This window comes from Lagopus leucura, unplaced genomic scaffold (genome assembly GCF_019238085.1).
Source record: "Lagopus leucura isolate 7727_CA_CO unplaced genomic scaffold, USGS_WTPT01 Super-Scaffold_100038, whole genome shotgun sequence".
Lineage (NCBI taxonomy): Eukaryota > Metazoa > Chordata > Aves > Galliformes > Phasianidae > Lagopus > Lagopus leucura.
This window is the reverse complement of record NW_024962287.1, coordinates 2,536,021-2,558,325: the sequence shown is the minus strand read 5'-3', so window position 1 is coordinate 2,558,325 and position 22,305 is coordinate 2,536,021. Positions and strand designations below refer to the sequence as shown.

Below are 22,305 nucleotides of genomic sequence, written 5' to 3'. Positions count from 1 at the left end.
CAGGAAAAATATAACAGTGGCATTCTTAAGAACTAGAGTGAGCTAATTGGGTTGAGCTACCATGACTCAAAGCGTCCCATCTGATGCCATTAAGCGAAGACACAGCCATGAGTGGTTGATGGTGATGTCTTCGAGAGAGAGGTCTGGGGAGCCCAGGCATTGCCTGCCCTCCTTTCCTAGTCTAGACAGAGCTAAAGGGGTGAGATGAGATGGGAAGAGTGGGGGATGAGGTGATGGGTTGCTCAGAACACTCTGGAAGATTGTTTTATCTAAGGTGGAGACAGGACGTCGTTAAAAAAAAATAATAATAATAATCAAATCAGAGTAAGACAGACCGTGCAGCTCAAGAAATCAAAGCACTGACACCAAAAATGTTTCTCCGATTTCTTCCAATAAGTTATTCATTTCTTTCTTTTATTATTATTATTAATTATTATTAGATTCCTCCCCCTCCCCAAATCATTATTTAAAAAAAAAAAAAAATGTGAAAGAACAGAAGTGGGAAAAAAAAAAAAATCCTGGTGGTTGTCTTCACATGTTCCTGGCAAGAGACTCTGAACCACTGGTCTTGCGCCATTGTGCTCCTCTGATCTTAAATTATCGTCTTTCTTTTATTATTATTATTTTTATTATTATTATTATTTTGTCCTACCTAATAGAATTCTTCCAAAGCCCAATCCGATATTTTTAAAGCTAAAATTAAGACGGTTTTGTTTTAAAAGATTATCTCTTTCTCTCTCTTTTCTCCTTTTATTTAACTTTTTTTTTTTTTCCTCTTTTCCTTTCCTTTTTTTTTTTTTTTTTTTTTTTTTTTTTTTCCTCCTCTCATTTTCTGTGTTTCTCTTCCTTGTCTCCGGTTTTACTACCTGGTCCTTCGCCAGATGTGTGCCTGTTAGCAGTGTTGTTGTTCAAGAACATCTTGTCCATGCCTTTGAGAGCTTCAGTCAGGTAGTTTTGGAGGGCCGTGAGGGCGGCGCAGATAGCGGGAGCCCCAAAGCCGTGAGTGATGAGACTGAAGTGAGTCAAGCAGCTCTGAATGCCTGGTTCCAAAATAGGGGTGGGTCGACTGTTTCCAATGGGTGTCCTGTCCTGGGCCAAGAGATCTGTAAATTCTTTACAAAGTTGCCTGAATAGAAGAGAGAAAGGTAAGAAAGAGGAAAAAAAAAAAAAAAAAAGGAGAGAAAGGGGGAGAAAAGAGGAGGTTAGACTCATCTCACACTTAACACGGTTCTCTGAGACAACCAAGGTTGAAGGAAGGAGCGTGTTCAACCAAAAGCTGATCCCAGACCAAAGGATGGAACATTTTTGCCCTTTAGGATTTCCATAGAACCTGTGACTCTGTAATTGGGGTGGTGAGGCACTGGCACAAGTTGTACAGACAAAGTGGTAGTTGCCCCATCCCTGCAGAACACCCAAGGTCAGGCTGGATGGGTGCTGGTGGAGCTGAGGGTGTCCCTTCTCACTGCAGGGAAATGGGACAGATAGACTTTAAGGGTCCCTTCCAACTCAAACCATTCTATGATTCTCCCAGTGCTTGAGGATCATCCTAGGATGATCATAGAATCATAGAATTGCTCAGGTTGGAACGAACCTTCAAGATCATCTGATCTTAGACCAAGATCAGATCCTAGATCCAAGACCAACTGATGCTTAGGATCCACAACTAGGGTGATGCTCTTCAGGAAACACATTTCTGCAATTGCAGGACTGCAAGAAGGTCCAGAGATACAAATCTATCCTGCAATCACAAGGACATCTCCAAAGCACTGTGAAAACCCAACCCTGCTTGGTGCACCCAAAAATGACCAGGCTGAGTAGGAGATGCACCATGCATCTGCCAACCACCCATCTGGACCAAAGCAAATCTCAAGTGTCATTTCTGGAGAAAAATCACATTCATGTGCTGCTGAGGATGTGGTAAATGGACTAAATGGAATCTTTTTTGAGATTGCTTGGGCCACACAAACTTGTTGAGAAAGTTCTGGATTCTAGAGCTCCACTCTGGCTTATCAAAACCAGCACTTCCTATTTTGTTCTGAGGAGACAAAGACCAATTGAAGCATCAGAGGAAATGTGTGGCCTTGTTGACTTTTTTCCACACTTCTGAAAATCATATTCAATTATTACTATTTATATGATTTCCCCCTTCTTTATTTTTCATTGTCTTTCTAGTCCAGAAGGCCTTCATGTCAACAGGTGCCAAGACCACGTAGGAAAGTGGGAGCTGGGGGTGGAGGGGGTCCCAATGGGATAATTTCTTTGAGTAGATGCCTACCCAGGGATTGAGGGGGAAAAAAAAAAAAAAAAGAGCATGGGGAAAAAAAAAGACATAAAAGGAAAAAAAAAATGAAAAAGAAACACTTAAAAAAGGAGTTCAGCTCTCATCGCCTGAAATTCCCAGTGGGTTAAAGGTTTCAGAGGGTGGAGAAAGATAAAGGTCTACTTCTATGTGTATTATCCATTAAGAAAGTGCAAGAGAGGAAACTTTGAATTTGGAGAACAAACAGTAATGAGTGCAACATTTTACATCTTCAAAGAGCAGAGCAGGGTCTGCGAGCAATTAAAGTTCTGGGACATTAATATCTTCTGACCCTGCGGAAAAGGGCAATCAAATTCCAATCACGTCTAAAAAACATCTGGACAAATTTGAGCAAATGATTTTTCAACCCTCCATATATTTCTTTAAATTACGCTGTCATCGGAGGCAAGCCACGTCCCAGAGCATGAAATAAATGAGAGCTCCTTCGGCTGTTCTTTTACCTTATTTTTCCTTTTCCTCACCCCAACAAAAGAGATAGAAACACAGCACCACCACCACTGAGGACTTGAGCGCTCAGTTAGGAGATGCAGCTGGGTGCAAGTCATCCCATACAACACGACCAACAGAGTCCCCATGGAGAGAAATGGGTCGAGGGGACAAAAAGTGAGGGCAATTATCAGTTCGTAGTGTTTTTGTTGGATTTTCCAACCTTGCTTTCTTCTTTTTTCCCCCTTTTTTCTTTTTTTTTTTCTTAATTAAACCATCTGGATTAGACATTGCAATTTAGTAGCAGGCTGACAGGTGTGCATGAGCAGCAGGAGAGACAGACCACGGTGCAGAAGTAAGCCACTTTTTGGTTGTTGCCTTCTCATGGTGGTTTTTGGATTGAGGATGGCTTGGAAAAAAAAACACTGTAGATGCAGGGTTCAGGCCCATGCATCTTCCGTAAGGAAAACACTGTCCCACTGCAGAGTGACACACAAACAGTAAGAGCTACCCTACCAACAGGATGATGTGGGCACCCCTTCCTCCCCCTGAGGCTACTATAATTTTGGGACTGGAGGCTCTCTCTGCCTTTAAATTGACCTCAGTCATAGGGTTTAAGGTAATGGAAGATTTTTCCAGGGGAGGGACGGACAAGTTGGCACTCACTTTGTAGCAAGCAGCATGTTTTTCCTGGAGTGGAGGTCGCTGGGGTCTGTGTGCTGTCTGTTCAGGTATTCAGAAACAGCCTTGGCTGGGAACTCCGTTTCGCAGATGTACCCAAAATCCCGGGCTAAATGAACAGCCTCACCTGCATGGAATGAGAGGGGCATTAATACCTCTGGGCTGGGGCCAAGCTGCCAGGGCTTCATGTAATGCTTTGCTGCTGCACGCTGCTTCTCTGGGAGACAGCAGCTCTTAGGGTCACATTTAGAAACCCAACTGCAACTTAAGGCCAAGCTGCAGAGGTTATCCCTCTATAAATCTTACGATGGGGGAAATAGGAAGTTTTGGGTACAGATTTACAGCCGTCTCTGCAGCAACGTATTGAGGGATGGCTTATAGACATGCATGCAACTGATCCCATATGGAACTGTGGCAGAGAACACATACACACACACACACACAAATTTAAGTGAACTGGGCCAAAAAAAGGGGAAACTCAACAAGTCCCGAAAGACAGAAGGACTCAACCTTCCCTTAGAGCACCAAAAATATTCCTATTTCAATACTGCGGAAGAACATGCTCCAACATTTTATGGATGTGGACATAATGCTAATTTTGATGTTGATTTTGTACAGGATGACACGGCACTTAAATCACAGTTGTTGCCACATCAGTAAAATGGTGAAAGTAAGTCTATTTTGTTTGATGGAATTCATTACTCTGCTCTCTTAACTGATCACCAGGAATGGGAAGTCCTCTTTGACCTATGGAAGGATATAAACTGATGGCAATTTTGTCTGTGAACAACACTAATTCTTCTAATTATAACTGTCATTTCCACTGCCTGCTTTCTAATTCCTTGCCTACAGAGAGGTTCATGTCATCAAACCCCTCTGTGTTACGAGAAGAGGACAGAAGTTGAAGAAAAGTAGAAAAGAAGAGGGGGGAAAGGTAATTAAAAAGAAATAGCAGACTCTAAGGGGATTCCACCAGATTACAGCTCAACTCCTTCAGAATAAAGTGTTAAACCCTTTAAAGCACTGCCTGAGGGAGCAGAGGGGAAGATTTCCAACACACAAAACAGATAGGTCTAATAACTCCAGGCCCGTGTTATTTTTAATGACCAGGAGTTGCCTTCCAACGTCATCTCTGCTTCCCAGAGCTTCTCCCTAATCAACAAAGCTCTTAATTGAACGTGAGGGCAGCTGAGGTGTCCCCACAGCAGCCACCCCATCCCCCCGGTGACACTCAATTGATGCTGACCGGAGCACAATGACAGCATCACCAGAGCCTGACTGCTCTCACCAAGCAAACTTCACCTTACATCAGATGCAGCTTATTCCAAAAGAAGGAAGCTCTCACGAGAGAAACTGCTCTTGATTTGTAAGGAAACCAGGGGAGAGATGCGCGCACCTTCCTACTCTCTTAACGTGGGGTTTCGCATCACTGTGTAACCTCGTGGGCTGCAAGCCAGCTTTGCTTTTGCTCTGAGTAGACTTTCTCACACACAGCTGCATTCACACCTATGGCTCAACACCCTGGGTGCATCCATAATGCTGCACATCCCCTATAGCGGGCACCCCCGTGCCTATATCTGAGCACTGCACTACCACGAGGAGCTGCTATCAGCCCCTGCTCTGCATGCAGTGAGGGCTTATCGCTGCCACAACTCCACCAAGAAGAGCTGGAAAGTTGATATCTAGCACAAATGTTTATGCATGCTCATATGTGGAGGAGATAAGTGGATTATTCCTACGCCTCTCGGTGTGTGTGTGTGTGTGTGTGTAAGGTAGATACATACAATTCATAATTGCATCCGCACTATTCTGGTTATGGTTTTTTTGGCGAAGGTCCAACTTCCCTTAGCATAAACTTACACATATCCTAAACATATTAGGGGCTTTAAGAATGGCTCTTCCATACAGTAACAATAAATCAAAAAGAACACGCCAAACACCAAAACGGCATCAGCTGAATGAAGAGTTGGATTCTATGATCCTTATGGTCCCTTCCAATTCAGGGTATCCTATGACTTGAGATGAAACTTCAGCCCTCCCTTCCTTCTATGCTTCCTTGGGAATAGTTTAAGTCCTTGTCCTGTTCCACCCACTATAGGGCAAACTGTGTTCCTAAGTCTTCGATTGATCATTTCTTTCACCAAACATAATTTTGCCCTCACTGAGAGTCAACAAATAATGAGCCTCAACCACAAACAAACTCGGGATGAGGGAATTAGCGGGAGGATGGAGCAGACTGTGGAGTCAGAGAGCACAGCCCGGTAATTGATAGCAATGAGGAACGGGACTGCCCAGCTCAAGCATACACACGCACACACACACACACAAACACACCCCATTCTTGCCACCAATTCCCCCTCCGGGGACATTTTGGGGGACGGGATCGTTGACAAGCGTTCCTCCAACCCGCCCTGCGTTTCACCTCCTCGAGGCTTTCCCACCTGATCCCCCAAAGCCTTTTGTGGTTCGCGAAATACCAGCCCCGAGGTGGGAGGGGGTGTGAAGGGAGCTGCGAACCTCGCTTACCTTCCACCAGGGAGGTGAGTAAAGTGACATTTGCAGCCTTACGCCTGCCGGCTGGTAAATTCAAACCGATTTTTTCTAGCCTTTCTCGCAAAGATCTCCCCCCGTTTTTCGATTTGGCTCTAGAATTGCAAAGAAATCGAGATGATCGTTAAGCCCCGCGGTGCTCCTGGAAGAAACGTTCAGTCTGTGCAGTCAGTGGAGCCCTGAAAAGGTTTTCATCCTGTGTTCGGCACTCTGAGTGTGTTGATTTGTGCCCGAGTTCGCTGCTATTTGCTTAATTTCTCCCAGGGGTAGGAGTGGGGATGAGCCCACTTTTCTTCCTCTTTTACCCAGGGAAATCAAATAATGCCGGTTAGCAATAATTACCGCAGAGGATTGTGAGGTAGAGAACAAATGAGTTCCTACTGTATGGCATTCTGTTGATGGAGCGTGGGGATGGACAGAAAGATAGAGGAGAAATAAATAATCGTTTAGTCCGGGTATAATAAGAAGAAAAGGTGAGGAAAAAAAAATGCTCGAAGGGAGAACTGCGGGCAGGCAGAATGGGAGGAAAGCACTGAGGAAACTTCGGGATAGGTTTCGTGCCCGTGTGAACGCGTGCGGAGAGGCAACGCTCAGCCAGAGGCACCGCGTTCTACACGGGGATTTGGGTGCCTGAAGGAAGACGTGAATATTTGTCGGAGGTTACTGATAAGGACACTGAAAGGATAAACGAGCCATAGGTGGGAAACACGGAGCTATTGTTCACACACCCCTAGGTACGTACAGCTCGAGGGGTGGAAGCCTTCCACCTGTGATAACAGTGAGAGTTTTGGCACTGAGGTCACAGACCATCCCAAGCACTTCTTGGTTCTTACTCAACAGACGTTTAAGACTCAGCAGTCACGCTTACAAAAAGGAAGCCGGCAATGCTTTCTCTAAAGCAGGCTGACTTCTCAATATTTGCTATCAGAGTAAATAGGGGTACACGGCAGAACAGCTTCCTATATTTCATCTGCCCTGAACCAAAGCTTGTCTAAAATTCAGATTCAAGATAGGAACTGAAGTCAGCAGTAGCCAATGATTACGGCTTGGGCCATCTCCGGTAATCCACTGAAGCTCTATAATGAGGTTTCTTTACCTTGATAATTACATTTTCTACACTGTATCTCTCCAATGTCCTCCTGCTCCATTTGCAGGCGGGTTGCCGTCTCTAAGCAAACCTCTGCTCCTCTCCCTGGCACAGATCGCAGCTGAGCATTGATTACAGACATTCATGTGGAACAGCAGCTATTTTAGGAGCTCCTCATTCCCACGTGTGTTATAGGGTGACTGCACGGAGCGGGGCATGGTACCCTTCTCCAGACCCAGAGCACCTGACCTCAACACGATTAATAATAATTATGTTGTAATAATTGCAAGGAAACAAACAAACACGGTGTGTTTGCCTACTAGTTGGCAACATCCTCCCTACTGTAAGACTTGCAGCTTCCATGCATAAACTGAAATTTATTCTGGGCCAATTCATACTTGTCAGTGAGCTGCCTGAAGTCGCTCTTTATTCCCCAGCCTGACATATTTCCACTGGCTTGGGAGAACCTCCATCGTAACGTCTTTCCTGTTCTCATCGATGTATGTTCTTAGCTCAGCTTTCCTACAGGAAAATCACGCTGGCAATTAAGTCTTTCATAAGATAAAGCCCATTCTCCGCGTTCATCCAGCCGATGACTTCGGAGCTTGAATTCTTGTTAGTGACTGAGCAATCTCCCACTCATCGGGTTGGTACCCAGGCCTGGAGGTCGCTCCCTACCTCTCACTTAAAAAGGACCGATAATGTTAACTACTTAGAGTTATTCAGCAGCACCGACCGGGCAATTAGGAGGTGATTTGCACCAACAGCGAAGGATTCCGATAGCAACCCTCTCCGGATGGAAATCCAAATTACTGCTTTTCCGAGCTGCTGGCTGTCTGTATTTCGAGAAGCTCTGATTAAAGCTACACCGGGCTTGATTTGGCTGCACTCCCCCTACATTCATCTCAGAGCCCGAATGCAGAATATTTCCACCTTACCCTCACTGTAACACAGCCTCCCCAACCCCTTACCTTCTCAGCACTCCTCCTAGCAGGGATGCGTTCAGACACTCGGGGGGAGAAAGGCGTCTTTGAACTTCTCCCACTGTTACTTTGTACTTGGAAGTTGAACTAAGCAAAGACAAACGGCCGGGGACAGAGCAGAACACCTCTCCGGTGTTGACCGAAATTCCACCCAGGAAGCCATCTTTATTCATCATCAAAGAAGTAACGGATTTTGGAGGGACTGGAACTGGAGAAAGAAAAGGGAAGGGAGGGGAAGAAACCGTCATGGCACGAACAGCATAGCGTTAACACACTCTAACTCACACAGCAGAGCAAAACCAAAGGGAACTTTTCAGCTCTACAGCAAACTAAAAGGGGCTGTTCCCCCCCCCCCCGGGTGAGGATAACAAGGAATGTGATAATAACAAGGATGGCGATGCAGCACAGCCCCTGTGAAGGCCTGAGAAATACAACACATGTCTGAAGTATTTGGCAACTTTGGGTTCTCCGTCCCTCGCTTCCCCTCCCTTTCCCCCTTCCCCTTGTTTTTGTACAGCTGACAGCACCTGACGCTTTGCAGGGAAAGAAAAAGAATTACTTCTTTCGCTCATGTTTCCCATTACTTCTAAGCCGAGCCAGGAATAAATTCACTACACTGAGGGAGTTGCTGCCTTAAATAAGTGTGGAGGCTGGAGGATACAGCAACCAGAAGACAGCTCTGTTATTGCTTTGTGTTTTTATTAAGTCTGGTTTATGAAACAAAACGAGCCTTTTCTGTCTGATAAAAAAAAAAAATAGAAAAAGATGAACAGCGGAAAAATAAATTCTCGGTTTTAATCATGACGTGCACCAACTGAACCGTGTTGTGCTGTCCTCAAAGCAGTGGGAACTCATCTGTTCCTACTGAAAGGAAATCTGGATACAGTATTACGTATCATCATAGAAAAGGTTGGGTTAGGTCGAAAGAGACCTCAAGGATCATCAAATTCCAGCCCCCCAAAGGGAGGACTAGAAGTTATGGAAAGGAAGTTAGGAAAGGTTAATAACAAAAATAAAGAAAAAAAGGCGAACCAAAACAAAATAGAAACTTTTTATCCTACCCACGACCAACGTACCCCATCGCTCTGAGAAACGAGGGCTGTGTTAAGACCAAAGGAAATCAGACTCAGCAAATCCCCATAACGGCATCCAGAGCCACTCAGAAACAAACAACAAGCAATGGACCGCCGTTTGTTTGCCAATGGACTTCAACTGCTCGCTCGTAATTGCGCGCAACCGCTCTGATTTACGGCAGGTGCGCTGATCAATCAACCAATCGCTTTAATTTATAGGGAGCCTCGCCTTTCCTTTTCCCAGTTGTTTCATTTCGGCGAGTAATTGATAACAAACCGTACTTAAGGTATGTTTTATGTAGGAGTTAATAAGAGCTGACAGCTGCTACCGCTGCTTCCTCGCGGATCGCCGCAACCGCGATGCGCGGAGAGAATTCCGCGACCGCGGAGGAGAACGCTTGAATTGATTACAGACCCTCACGCAGCGCTGATACCGCTTCGGCCTCTTGCCGTCTTCCCACTCAAATCAATTGCAAAACCCATCCGGCAAATCAGAGGGCTCTGATTTCTGCGCATATGCCGGCTATTAGCCATAAAAACCCTGTTTATTTGCGACATATCTGGAGAATCAAACCATTAGGGTTGAGGGGATATTTAAGTCGTCTGGAGTTGCTAAACAATAAGATCGGGTATCCTAATATATTACCAAGTGCTAACTACTGGGCAATTGCCAATTTTATAACCTCAGCGTATGGAATAGACACAACCGTATTGCACTGTTTTTATTACAGATCATTTCCTACCGCCAGACCAGACCCCCACAATAAAAACCCTATAACAGCTAAAAACCAAAAGGCATGTCGATTTCAGATATACGTATTGCTTCTATATAGTCCCCAGTATAAACAAATTATTCAGAGTGGCTTTACTTCGGGGAATCGGAAAGTGAAACGGATTCCTATTTATTATTTTTAGTTGGGCACATTATGCAGCTCATAAAGGCGTTTGCAAAGAGTTGGAGATCGGCACAGTAACAGTTACAAGAGACTTAGAGGCCTTCCCTTGCTCTTAATGGGATTTTTGCCGTTGATTCTATAGGAAGAGACTCCTTCGGGGTAGTAAGAATAAAAGCAAAAGACTCTGCCTTGCCCCCCGTTATACGTAGATGTATCGTATATGCCACATGCAGTGCTCTGCAGCGTCATGCGAGCGCACCATCAAGACAAAGTGAAAAAAGAGTTGGATTCATGCGTTGCCACACCAAATGGATTTTCATCACTGGTTTTGGTTGGTTGGTTGTCGGTTTGTTTGTTGTTTTGTTGTTTTGTTTTTTTTCTCTCTCCTCCTCCGGACAAACGCATGGACTCGGTGGTTCGGGCTCACCTCTTTCTACCGGGGCTATATTTAGTGACCGCTTTATCAGGTCACTGTCCAATGAACTGAGAAATTAAACAAGAGGCAACAATTCCGCGGCCATCTGATCTTAGTCTAAACTCACTAAAGACAGATTTACCCCTGCGACGCTTTCAAGAGACCCCACACCGCCCGTCGTGCCACTTCCCACGTTTGTTAACCTCTGAAATAGGGGTTTTCACGTGCTCGGGGGGTTGATTTTCCCCTGAGAATTGCTGTCGGTGAGCAGTCAGGCTCCTTCCCTGCTCTGCTGAGCCCCTTTGCTCCCAGCGGTGCCACCCCCTCCCCTAAAAGTATTGCGCGAACACAGCTGGGAGCCTTAATAACACCCATCCCATTCTACAAGCTTTTTCCAGGCGGTGCAAGCATATCTATCGCGATTTCATAGCTTCAGAGAGATGTGTTCTATCTACGCTCTGCATCTTCTGTAAATTACCTAATGCTCCCTCCAAAAACAAAAAAAAAAGGAAAAAAAAGGAAAAAAAAAAAAGAAGAAAAAAAAAAAAAGCCCGTGTTTGCCACGGAATGAATTATCGCTATCTACATCGTATCTGTATGTTTATGGTGGGCTGTCGCTTTCCGGCTGTAGGCAGAGAGAACAGAACGGCCACACGCGTCCGCGTGTGCGCTGCGCGTGTCACAGCCCCGCGGGCGTGCAAACCGATGCGCACCGTAACGGGAGGTGATTTTCAGCCTTCCCGTAGCTCAGGGATTGCTTTGCTTGCTGACAGAACAACACACAACTCCTGCACAGCATCCCCACCACCTCCGCTTCAACTTTATTTATTTATTCCCCCCCCACCCCCCAGATTTACTTCTTCTTGTCCCTGCGCTCCAAAACTCTCTTTAATTACGGGCGTGACCGCTCTCATATCTTTCCTCCTTCTCAAATCATTTATTTTCCTCCCCATTCCTCCATTTCTTCCCTCCCTCTTTCACACCCCGTGATGACTTCCACCTTCTTTGTCATCCCTTCCCTTTCCATTTCTCTTCAGCTTATCAATAAAGCGGGAGAGCAACAGTAGCCGCTTGATTTGTTAGTAATTATAAGCATACTGTTCCTGCAAACGGGATCTCTAGATGAGCGAGATCGCTTTAAAACGACAGCAGGAAATGGTGGGGAAATGGAGCATGGCGAAACTCAGCGTGAAGCTTTCAGTTCTTTACATGTTTACAATTTTCTGTGCATACATTAAGTCTTAGGGGTTGGTTCTTTTTTTTTTTTTTTCCTTTTTCTTTTTAATTTTATTTTTTATTTATTTATTTCGTGCTGGTGGTGATTTCCTGTGGGTTTGCGCTCCACACACGCGCGAAATTGCGCACGCAGGAGCGTAAATGGCACTAAAAAGGCATTTTGGCACCACTCAAACTGAAGGGATAAATAGAATCGTGGCCTGAAAATAGCTGGAAAAAAAAAAAAAAAAAAAAAAAGAAGAAGAAGAAAAGAAGCAGGAGCTCTGAGCTGCGGACATCGCCGCAGTAACGCTGCAAAATAATATGATCGCCGATGCATCAATCAATCAATTAATGGAACAATCCATGGCGATTAGTATGTCTTATTAGCCAACAGCGCGGGCGAACTAATTACTGAAGAGGTGTCAAACAGCCCTCAGCCCCCTTTCTGCCTACTGGGTGTGAAGTGAGCAAGAAGTCCATCAGAGCAGCAAGGCTGTGTTGTTCCTGGTGATTGGATCCGCCTTTGTCGCCAAATAGAGGGACAATGACTGCCCGCTGCCACTAAAGACCCAATCATTACTTAAGACTTAATGAGCAAATACAGAGAGTGTAAGCGTCCCCTTCCCTTTTATTCCTGACTTCTCTTCATCGCTCCCCTTCACCCTGGATGCCGGAGTACGTTTCAAAGTGAAACATATTCCCTCCGAAATTGCTGTGCGTTAAATTAAAAAGGAATCTCAAGGCTCAATGGGCAGCCCGAGAAAAGGCGCAGATTCCCAGATCTATCATCTGGAAGGCTGTGTCCGGAGTGGTTTTCAGTTAATCATTTATTGCTGGATACTTCAAGAGGGGGGTGGGGAGGAGTTCTGCTCGACTCAGAGTTATTTGGGAAAAACAAAGTTAAGAGAGCTCCTTTCATATCTCTCCTTAAAACAGTGTCGTTAAGAGAGCGTGTCAGCAAGGAGACAACGAAAGAGGTGTTCGGGTTAAAACGGCCCTTCGTGCTAAATCTGATGTGAAGGTAAGGCCAGGCTTCAGAAATAGCTGAAAGTAAATAAATACATGGGGATAACGTTAAGGTCACTGACTGTGCCCCAGAGTCACTAAAAATTAACTTCTCGCTCGGGCCACGCAGGGATTTGAGCGACGACGACTGATTCTGCCATAGAGAGTGCCAAGCGAATTTCAGATGAGCAGATGACGAAGGGAGCCGACACTTGGAAAACCTGCCCTTCATTGCAATGGGAACGGAGGGAAAGGCCTCCAAACCTGCAGCCAGTAAGTTCTTCGGGCTAAGTTAAAATCTGGTATTCGTTCCCTTGATGATTGTCATCATCTCGATGATTTATCCGGCTCCCTCCTTCCCACTCCCACCACCCAAATCTTAATGGGACTAGGAGTGAACGATGATTTTTTAATGTCTCGTTGGAGTTTGAGACTGTTAATGTACCGAATCCTTCTCATTATTAGTTTATTGATTGTTCATTGACCAGCCCCCTTCAAATCGTATTAACCACCCTCTGCCAGCTTAGATTAGGAGAGTTTTAAAAGCACCTTTCATTATTTTGCCACCACCGCAGCAGAGCTCAGGCTTGGGAGCTTAATGCTCGCTCTAATGGGGCAGCTAAGAGATGAGGGGCCACGGTCCCTGCCTATTGCATTAATAGCTCAAAGGGGGCTAATACAGAAAATTAGCCTTAAACGAGCTCTGGAGATCTCCAAATGAAAGAGCCATTTATCACGCTGGCTACCTTCACTCCACTCGTTTGCTCTCTCTACTGGGAACAACTCATTTCCTCTTAACTAAATTACTTCAGAAATGTCAAGTAAGCTCAGATAGCAAACATAACAAGGGGCCGCGTACGAGGGATCCGTCGTGCAGGATCGATCCGCGAGATAAATCGATAGCTGCCTATGAATCCCTTTATGATTTCCTTAATATTTTTGGCAATCCCTTTGCATTGATGGATAGATAATTCCCTCTGCAGGCCTCAAAGTCCATAAAGAAGGAGGCACGTGCAGCCTGGATGATATAATTAACTTGATGCTTCGAGTTCACGTTGTATTCTTTTCACTACAGTTTAATTAAAGCATTTTAGGAGCTATGCTACGTTTGGGTGAAATAGATCTCCTCTGCTGCTTATTTAGTAAATACTTAACACGAGGAGGGCTCCAACCCATAACTCTTTGCATCCTCTGCCTGCAATAACCGCTCACAGAGTTTAAATAACTTGTTCTTGTTCCAAAGTAGCTCTCATAGCACAGGGAACAAAGTGAAATTCGGATGGAAGCCTCTATGTGCCACTCCTCTGGCCCCAGGCCAGGCTGGATGTGGCTCTGGGCAGCCTGGTCTACTGGTTGGTGACCCTGCACACAGCAGGGGGTTGAAACTAGATGAGCATTGTGGTCCTTTGCAACCCAGGCCATTCTGTGATTCTATGATTCCATTCCCCACTGCCTGCCCCAAACGTTACCCTTCACTCAGCTCCCACTTCGCAGCCGAACCCACACCGTGCCCTTCTGCTGGCGAGATTCATTAGGAACAAAACGCAACTACTTTAGCACAGCAGGAGATGGATCTCGGTGCCTTTGAGTAATCTGATTTCCAAAGCGCACGTGTAACGCCGGTAAGAACTCAGCGTATCTCTCCCTATGGCACCGCGCGGTGCCCATCTCCGCTGCTCGAGGCACAACGGGCACATTTCATCCTGTCCTTAATCCGTGCCGGATCTGAATGGAAGAGGAGTATGGAGGTGTGTGGGGCGAGGGGAGGATGGGAGAGGTTTAAACGCTGCGAAACGAACGTGCGAGCGCGGCCCAGCGTTATAAAGGAGGCTCCCGACCGCAAATCAACCACCAATTAATCAAACAACGCCCACGAGGAAACATCGCTCATGAGGCAGCAAAGCGGGGTGGGGAGGGGAGGATGGAGAATAGAGAGGGGAGAAGGGGAAAAACACCACCAGGAGCCGTCAGGTTGCAGATCCTGACCGCAACACCCACTCAAAGCACAGAAGCCGAACTAACGCCTTTCCCTTTAAGCAAGGAATTCTTTGTCTCTCCCTCTTCGACGTTTCCAACCGGTGGCCGCAAACGATCTTGGAGTTTTCATCCCTCAACCAACTGCAAGCTCGTGGTAAAGGCGCACGGGGGTTGAAACAAGAAACAATAAACACAACGGAAGGACCTCACGCTGCCCTGAACGCGTTTTAAATAAACACTATAAACACTCCGATTATTTTGCTTTGGGTTCTACGAGATCCTAAGTGTTTGTAGCTACACTGAGGGTTTGACAAATCATAAGGTCCCGGAAATAAGCTCTGCTGATCGTAAGCATAAGGGCCAGCGTTTCTAAGCCTCGTCTCTGGTACTTAAAATTGAATCTAGAAATAGAAACTCCTTAGATAATTAAAGATAGCTTCCCCTACATTTGCAGTGTGGGATCTGTTTAATGTCTACCAGCATAACACAACACTAATCGCCAAGCATCTTCCAGTGACTGTCAGAGAAATGTAAAAAAAATTAAGCAGCTGCATTACGCCCGAAATGAGTTATTGTAATTACATTTAATTAGTTTAATTAGTTAATTATTTTGCTTACAGCTGTACGAGAGACTGCAAACATTTGTTAATATCACATTCCCTTTAACAGTATGGGGTGATTCTGCAGTTACACTAAATCATGTGCGCATATGTAGGGAGATTTAAAAAATAGGCAGGGGGAAGGGGAGGTTGAGGGGGGAAGGGAAAGAAGGCAGAACTGCTTTCCACAGGCATTACTTTCTCTCCCTTCCACCTCCCACCCGCCTGGGAGATGCACTGGAGCCCAAAAGTGGACTCAACATCCCCCCCCTCCTTTTTCTTTTTTTCTTCCACGTATAAAGCCACGCGATCCCCATGGAGGACTGTTGGGGATGAGGGACAGCATGGGGTGCCCCATTTGAGGGTGTGATTGGAGGAAGGGGGGAGATTGACTTTTCCCTTCCCTTCCCTTCCCTTCCCTTCCCTTCCCTTCCCTTCCCTTCCCTTCCCTTCCCTCTTCTCTCTATCTAAAGACCCAATCAGCGTTTCATCTTGCTGTCTCCTCCTTCCCGGATCCATTCATTGTCCCGAAGTAAAATATATATACATATACACACACATATATATCACGAGGGTATTGCCACACTGTAAAAGTTTGTCTAGCTCGTTGGAATAATCCATACCTTTTTTAATGACAGACTGGTCCAATAAGTTCATACCGCTGTTATTGGCATCTTCAACTGACTGTGGATATAAAAACATCTCTATTCAAATTGACTGGATATTAAAGAACCGCGTACATAAATCATGTCATCCCAAACTGGGGTTGCTGTTATTTCCATTTATATTAATTCACTAGGGGAGGAGGGAGTTTTAGTCCTATTATTGTTATTATTATTCCCCCCAAACGACAAGGAAATGAAATTCTTACAAATTATACAGTCGCCTAATAAAAAAAAAGAAAAGGAAAAAAAAAGGGAGGTGTGAAGCATATGGGGCGCAATATTGGTTTTGTTATCTTATAAAACCGTGGCTATCTCATGGACTTCTTTGCATGCCAGAAAGCTTTACATTTCTCCCTTTGAAAATCCTGCAATTTAGCAACATCTGCAAGATCTATTGCATGGCATAAATGAACACGATTAAGGACAACTTCAATTCTCCCTCCCCTTTCTTCCCCTCCCCCCTCCTCCTCCTCCTCCACCTCTCCTATTTTCGTGTTGTTTGTTTGCTTAACCCCGCTACATCTTAATAATTCAAGGGCCATTTACTTCTTACATAGAATAGTTTGCGTTATGGACTTTTAATTAAAGCCTGGGCGATTTGAAGAGCAGCGCAACGCCCACTTCGTGTAGGGTGTGAGCAGAAAGGGATTTACAGCTCCCGGGGTTCCCAATTTGTGGGCCGGGAGGGCCGAGCGGGGTTATGCCTTATCAGAAGTACCAGCTATGAAATCGATTGCCTAGAAAAAAAGGCCCCCCGATCCTCCTTAAAAAAAAAAATATATATATATCCCTTTTTACGATTTGTTGCTCTTTTGGGTCCCTGTCAGAGCACACCTGTTATTACGGCGCTCGGGAAGGGGAAAGAACAAAGAGGGGCAGAGCCCACATTGGGTCGCTTATCTCAGCTTGATGGTGTGGTCCACGACTGCAAACCAACGCAAATCAGAGCTCGGTGCAGCGAAACCACCTCCATCAGAGCAGCTTGGAGAGGGCAATTCACTGCGGAGCTGCCACAGGTTCCGCTTTAGGGTGAACTCCGGGTTTCAGGTGGAAGGAGGACCTGTGTGTGCTTTTTACACTTCTTGGCTTTTTTTTCTTTTTTTTTTCTTTTTCTCCTTCATTTGTTTATTTGTTGTTTTTCTTTCTACCCTGATTTTTTTTTTCCTTTCCTTTCCCTTTTTTATTTTTTCCTTTTTATTTTTTTTATTTTTATTTTTTTTTTTTTTTTAATTTCTCCTTTTAATTTTCAAGGTATGCCATACTTAAGAACTTCTCCCACACACACCTACATATATTTTTTCCACAAGGAAAACATCAACAGATCGGCGATTCCCTTCCCTATTATTTCGACTTTATATCGGCTTCTCCGAGAAGCTGAGCTCATTCGACCTCAGCCCTTATCTCCAGTTTTCCAACCCTGATACGATTTAGGAGAAAATCGTATCTCCCCCCTCAAAACCAAAAAAAGGTGATGGAGCAATTTTTCCCATGGACCTTTCCACTGCTTTCGTTGCACCGTGAGCTCCAAAGCGCGCTCACAAGGCTGTTCCTCACACCGTGCGTGGCTCAGCCTCTCCCCTAATCAATAGCCCGCATACCTAAAGGGCACAACACACAATTACAAACTCTTCCCTCCTTTCCCTCAGCAGCTGCCGAGGAGGGATGATGAGCAAATCCTGCAGCCTGCCGGAGTCCTGCGCCTTGCGACTCGATGGCGCAGAGCTGGAGGTAAATACGAAACGCCATCTTCTCTCCCTGTCCTTCCTCCCCCCCTCCTCTCTTTTCTCACCTTATCTCTGGGGTATAGGTCTGTGCACACGCTTTATGTGCGTGCGTGCACTCCGCTCGCTCCATCAGCAACGTGGGTTAGTTGTTGTAGTTAATGAGAAGACTCCTGTCTGATTTTCTATCTAATTACGCCCTCCTGCTGGGTTTTTGTACAGGATATTCGCTCAGCATGCTGGCAGTTAATAGTCACAGAGAGGATCGTAAAGATTTAATTAGGACTGCATGCGGAAACGTGGAAAAACAACTCAGACTTTTAATTACTAGACTTCTTTAGTTAAAAGTGATACCAGGGGTTACTTTATAAGAGAGTTGGGTGTTTTTTGGTGTGCAACTCAACTTTCCGTGCCTCTTGCTGGCACACAGGAGGGGACGGCCGTGAGCGTGGGGAGGAGGAGAAGTGGAGATGTGTGGTTGAAGGGGGGTGTGTGGTGGTGATGGGGGCCCTGATATGCTTATAACTGAGAGAGAAAGACTGCCTTCCCTCCCCTCTGCCAATAATCCCATAGCATGGAGCTTCCTTTATACCATATATATGTACACATATATATGTAGACAAGCCACATGAATACACACGTCATATATATACACATACCATATATATATATGCCAGGCATACCGTACATATACATGCCACATAGATACATAAATACCTCATATATATATATATATATATACACATGTCGCATGTATATACACCTACACCTTATCCAACAGCAAGGGAAGTATCTGAGAGGAAATCCTAAAGAACCCTGTTTTCCTTTAAGCCTGGATTTTCCCCTGTGCACAGCGTTGCCCCATCTATTTCTAGTAGAGCCCTGCTTTGGTCTAAATGGTGAAGAGAAATAAGGATCATCTGGAGTTGCAGTGGCATTTTCCAGCGCCGCTGTGAAATAATGCAAATTTGTTTTCCAAAAGTAGGTCTTGGCTCTCCCCTCCCTTTGGCCGTCAGTGGCAGATTGAGAATTCCTCTCGAAAGGGGCAGCAATAGCAATACAATACGTCCTGTTTACAATAACAGAGAGCTATCGTGTTGCAGTCACTTAATTCTAGCCCTGGACAATGGCTTACACATGGCCTGGATTTGGTGTTTATATAATAACCACTGTTTCTCTCTGTCACGCACTCCCCTCCTCTCTCTTCTCTCCCTTGACAGCCCAACCCTTTCCCATGGCATCTATTTAATCAGAGGTGCGTAAGCTAAAGCAGAGATACACGTCTTCATCTGTCTGACCTTATGGCAGTTCAACTTTTAGGACTTCATTAAATTAAATTAAAAAAAAAAAAAAAAAAAGAGGGTTGGGACCATTTCTGGAAGGACTTTCTTGGATAATAACGGGAATCCTCATAGCCCGAGCAGAACCTGATCCATAATAAATTTTTCGGTGGAAAATTGCCCGGTTTCATCTGTCGTTGGTAGGGAGGGGGGACAAGAATAGAAAATGCCGAACAGTAGGAGAGGACTGGGCTGCTTTCCCCTCTGCCTGCTCTAACTTGCAGTTGGACACCTCTCCCTTCACGTGCTTCTCCTTGGGATATCCTCTCCCTCTTCCCCTCCTCCCTCAGTTTGCCACCAAACTTTTACAAAGAAGGGACCGCTTCCATTCCCGGTGCCTTTAGCATCCCGAGCAAACAGCTCAGCCTGCAGCCACAGCTGCTTCTCCCCTTTCCCCATCGCTTCCCCAGCCGGGGAAGCAGCCCGTGTGCGGCAGCAGCAGGCTGAGCTCAAAGCCTCGGGGATGTTTCATTGAGGAAGAGGGGAAAAACTGCTGTTCTGAGCTTTTCAAAGCTTCTCCCTCTCTCCTTTTTTTTTTCCCCTCTCTTTCTCTCCTTTTTCCATCCCTCCCTGAAGTTTTTCTCTCTTTTTTTCTTTCTTCTTTCTTTCCTGTCTTCCTTCCTTTTTCTTCTTTCCTTCCTGTCTTCCTTCCTTTTTCTTCCCTTCATCCCTCTTCTTTTCTTTCTTCTTTCTCTCACTCTCTTTCTCCTCCTCTCACCTCTCCCCCCCCTCCTTTCCCCCTTTCTTCCCCTCTTCCCCTCTCTCTCTTTCTCACAAGAGCCAACAATTACCGGCTTTTATTTGGAGAAGGTATAAATATCAAAGCACAAACAGTACTTAACGCCTCTCGCTTGCTGAGCGAGAGAAGGGCAGAGGGAGCAGAGCCTCTTGCTGCATTCGTGGAGGAATGCGAGCCGAGACCTGCACACTGCTCCCGTGGGGCTCAAGACTACCCTCAGGTCTCCCAAACCAGCTTAGAAACCCGCAGAAACCAATGACCCGTCGGTCATGGAGCTCGGAGGCAGAAGCAGAACCGGGCATAAAACCTTCCTGGTCCTGAAGTCCTCATTCCCAGCCAAGCAAGGGGTTTTTTTGGTTTTTTGTTTTGTTTTGTTTTGTTTTGCAGCCCTTAGACAGTCCTTAGGCTGATGCCATATATCCCTTCTGCTTCTCTGCCACTGATGTTCACTAGGATCCTTTTCTGCTATTCTTCCTCTCTTCTTTTCTCCTTCCTTTCCCCTTGCCTATAACTTTGCAATCTACGCCTCGTTCCCTCATCCCTTTCCTTTGCGTATTCCAAGTTTTAATACGTATCTTCTTCGTATCTCTGATAGATAAACTTGGAAGAAAGAAAGAAAGGCAAACCCCCAAACCCTGACTTTCTGAAGCCCGATGCCGGAGGCTGAAGCCTCCCACCCCATCCCTTCCCCCACCAAGGGGCCGTGCCCTGTTCCAGCAAGGTGCCAACCGCCCCAGCACCGAAGCTGTTAAGGGTCACTTTGTTTTTAGGAAACAACACGTGACGATGAGTTTCGCGTGGGATGGGGGAAGGCTGGGAAATGCTGCGCTTTCCTCCCCGTGAAACTCCTTTGTCATCCAAAGGAGCGAACCGAACTACGTAAAATCAATGCTACCCTAATAATTGTGCTTAAAAAAGGAGGGATGGGGACGGTTCTGTCCCGATAACCCCTCTCGATTTGGGTTCTGTTGATATTCACGGATGGAAGGAAAAAAAAAAAAAGTAAAGTGGTAATTTGACAGTTTCATCAAAGTCCCTGGAGTGAAGGAAATTAGCGTGGGGAGTGGAGGGGGAGTTGAGATTGCATGGGAAATAGCTGGGATTTGAAAAGCCAGGCTTCAACCCTGCCAGCTTTGGAAGCACGTGGAGAGAGCAGAGCCTGCCTGCCCCAACGCACTCTGCTCTTTGCAGCAGACAGTTGGCAAAGCAGAGCCCGTGCGTGACAGCTATGAGATAAACTCGCCTCGAACACACAAATCAAAAGGGAAAAAGCAAAAAATAAAAATGAACTGGGGGAGGGAAGGGGCAATATCATAAAATATATGTATATATATATATATATATACCAAAACAACAACAACAAAAAAAAAAAAAAAAAAAAAAAAAAAAGAAAGAAAAAGAAAAAAAAAGCGTTTTAACCCACACCAAAACCATTCCCAGGTGGAAAGCATCGCCCATAGAGGAAGAAGCGCGTTGCCTTACCTGTACCTCCTCCATCCCCGGGTGCCCGATGCCGTGCAGGGAAAGGCTGTCCCCCATGCCGGAGTCAAGGCCATGGTGAGCTGAGTGCAGCAGGACATCTGGTCGCCGTACCGAGTGGTAGTCCCGCCTGGGGTCCAGTCCCGAGAGCTGGGGCAGGGCGGCCCGAGGCTGTGGCAGCAGTGACCCGGTGTCTGATCCAACCTCTTGCCTCTGCCTCTGTCCCCAGGGGTGCTGCTGGGGTTGATGCAAGGGGTTTAGGGAGTAGGGGTCATTGACATGGGAGTAAGGGTCCTGGCTTTGGTGGTAAGGAAGAGGCTGGTAGGGGGGTGGGAAATAAGGCGGCTGGAAATCCGAGGACGGGGTGTGAGAGAGCGGAGGAGCGCTGGAGTAGGGTCCCTGGGAGACGGATCCCAGCTGGGACAGCCTGGAACTGTGGCTGGGCACTCCATCATGCCGGTCCTACAGGCGGGATGAAAGAGAAACGACAACAACAACAACAACAAAAGAGGAACGCTTTTTCTCTCTCTCTCTCTTTTTTTTTTTTTTTTTTTTTTTTTTTAATATGTATATATAAAGTACGCAAACCCAGCAGTAAATCACCCACCCCGAAATAAAACAAAATAAAGGAAAAGTGAAACCATGGTGAACCGGTGTTGGTCGGTGTCCCCCCGTCCCCTGCGTCTCCCAAAGCTTCGTACCCAAAACTATGCCCAGGAATAATTCAGGAAGGGCAAAGGGGGAGGGGGGAAGGGGGGGGAAGAGGGAGAGACGCTTCATGTCCTGATTAAACATGTAGGACTGATGCTCCGTACATGATGTGTGACTCCGCTTTACTAACACGGTTCTCCCTCCACCGGTCCCCGATATAAAAGTTTAAAGAAGAGAGAAAGCCCTCAAATCCACCCCTCCTCACCACCCACCCCCTCGTCCTGCCCGAAGTTTCCCAACGTCTCTTTATTTCCTTCCCTGAAGCCCCTGCGACTCAACAACTCGACATCAGACCCGAAGGGGAAAGTTTGCACTTCTCGGAGGAGCCCGAGGTAAAGAGTTGTCCGAGAAAAGAGTTGGGAAATAATAATAGTAATAATAATAATAATAATAATAATAATAATAATAATAATAATAATA

The 22,305-nt window shown here is 45.8% G+C and overlaps 1 protein-coding gene across 1 annotated transcript in view; it reads right to left on the bottom strand.

Annotated features, from left to right (window-relative positions):
- Positions 1 to 825: 825 nt before the first annotated feature.
- TFAP2B (transcription factor AP-2 beta) overlaps positions 826 to 22,305 on the bottom strand; it is a 22,352-nt gene continuing 872 nt past the window's right edge. The window contains exons 2-7 of the mRNA XM_042883521.1: positions 21,178 to 21,636; positions 15,854 to 15,914; positions 8,036 to 8,255; positions 5,954 to 6,072; positions 3,413 to 3,554; positions 826 to 1,126 (exon numbers count right to left, since the gene is read on the bottom strand). Of these exons, the coding sequence (XP_042739455.1) occupies positions 826 to 1,126; positions 3,413 to 3,554; positions 5,954 to 6,072; positions 8,036 to 8,255; positions 15,854 to 15,914; positions 21,178 to 21,636 (1,302 nt within the window). The remainder of the gene's footprint in view (positions 1,127 to 3,412; positions 3,555 to 5,953; positions 6,073 to 8,035; positions 8,256 to 15,853; positions 15,915 to 21,177; positions 21,637 to 22,305) is intronic.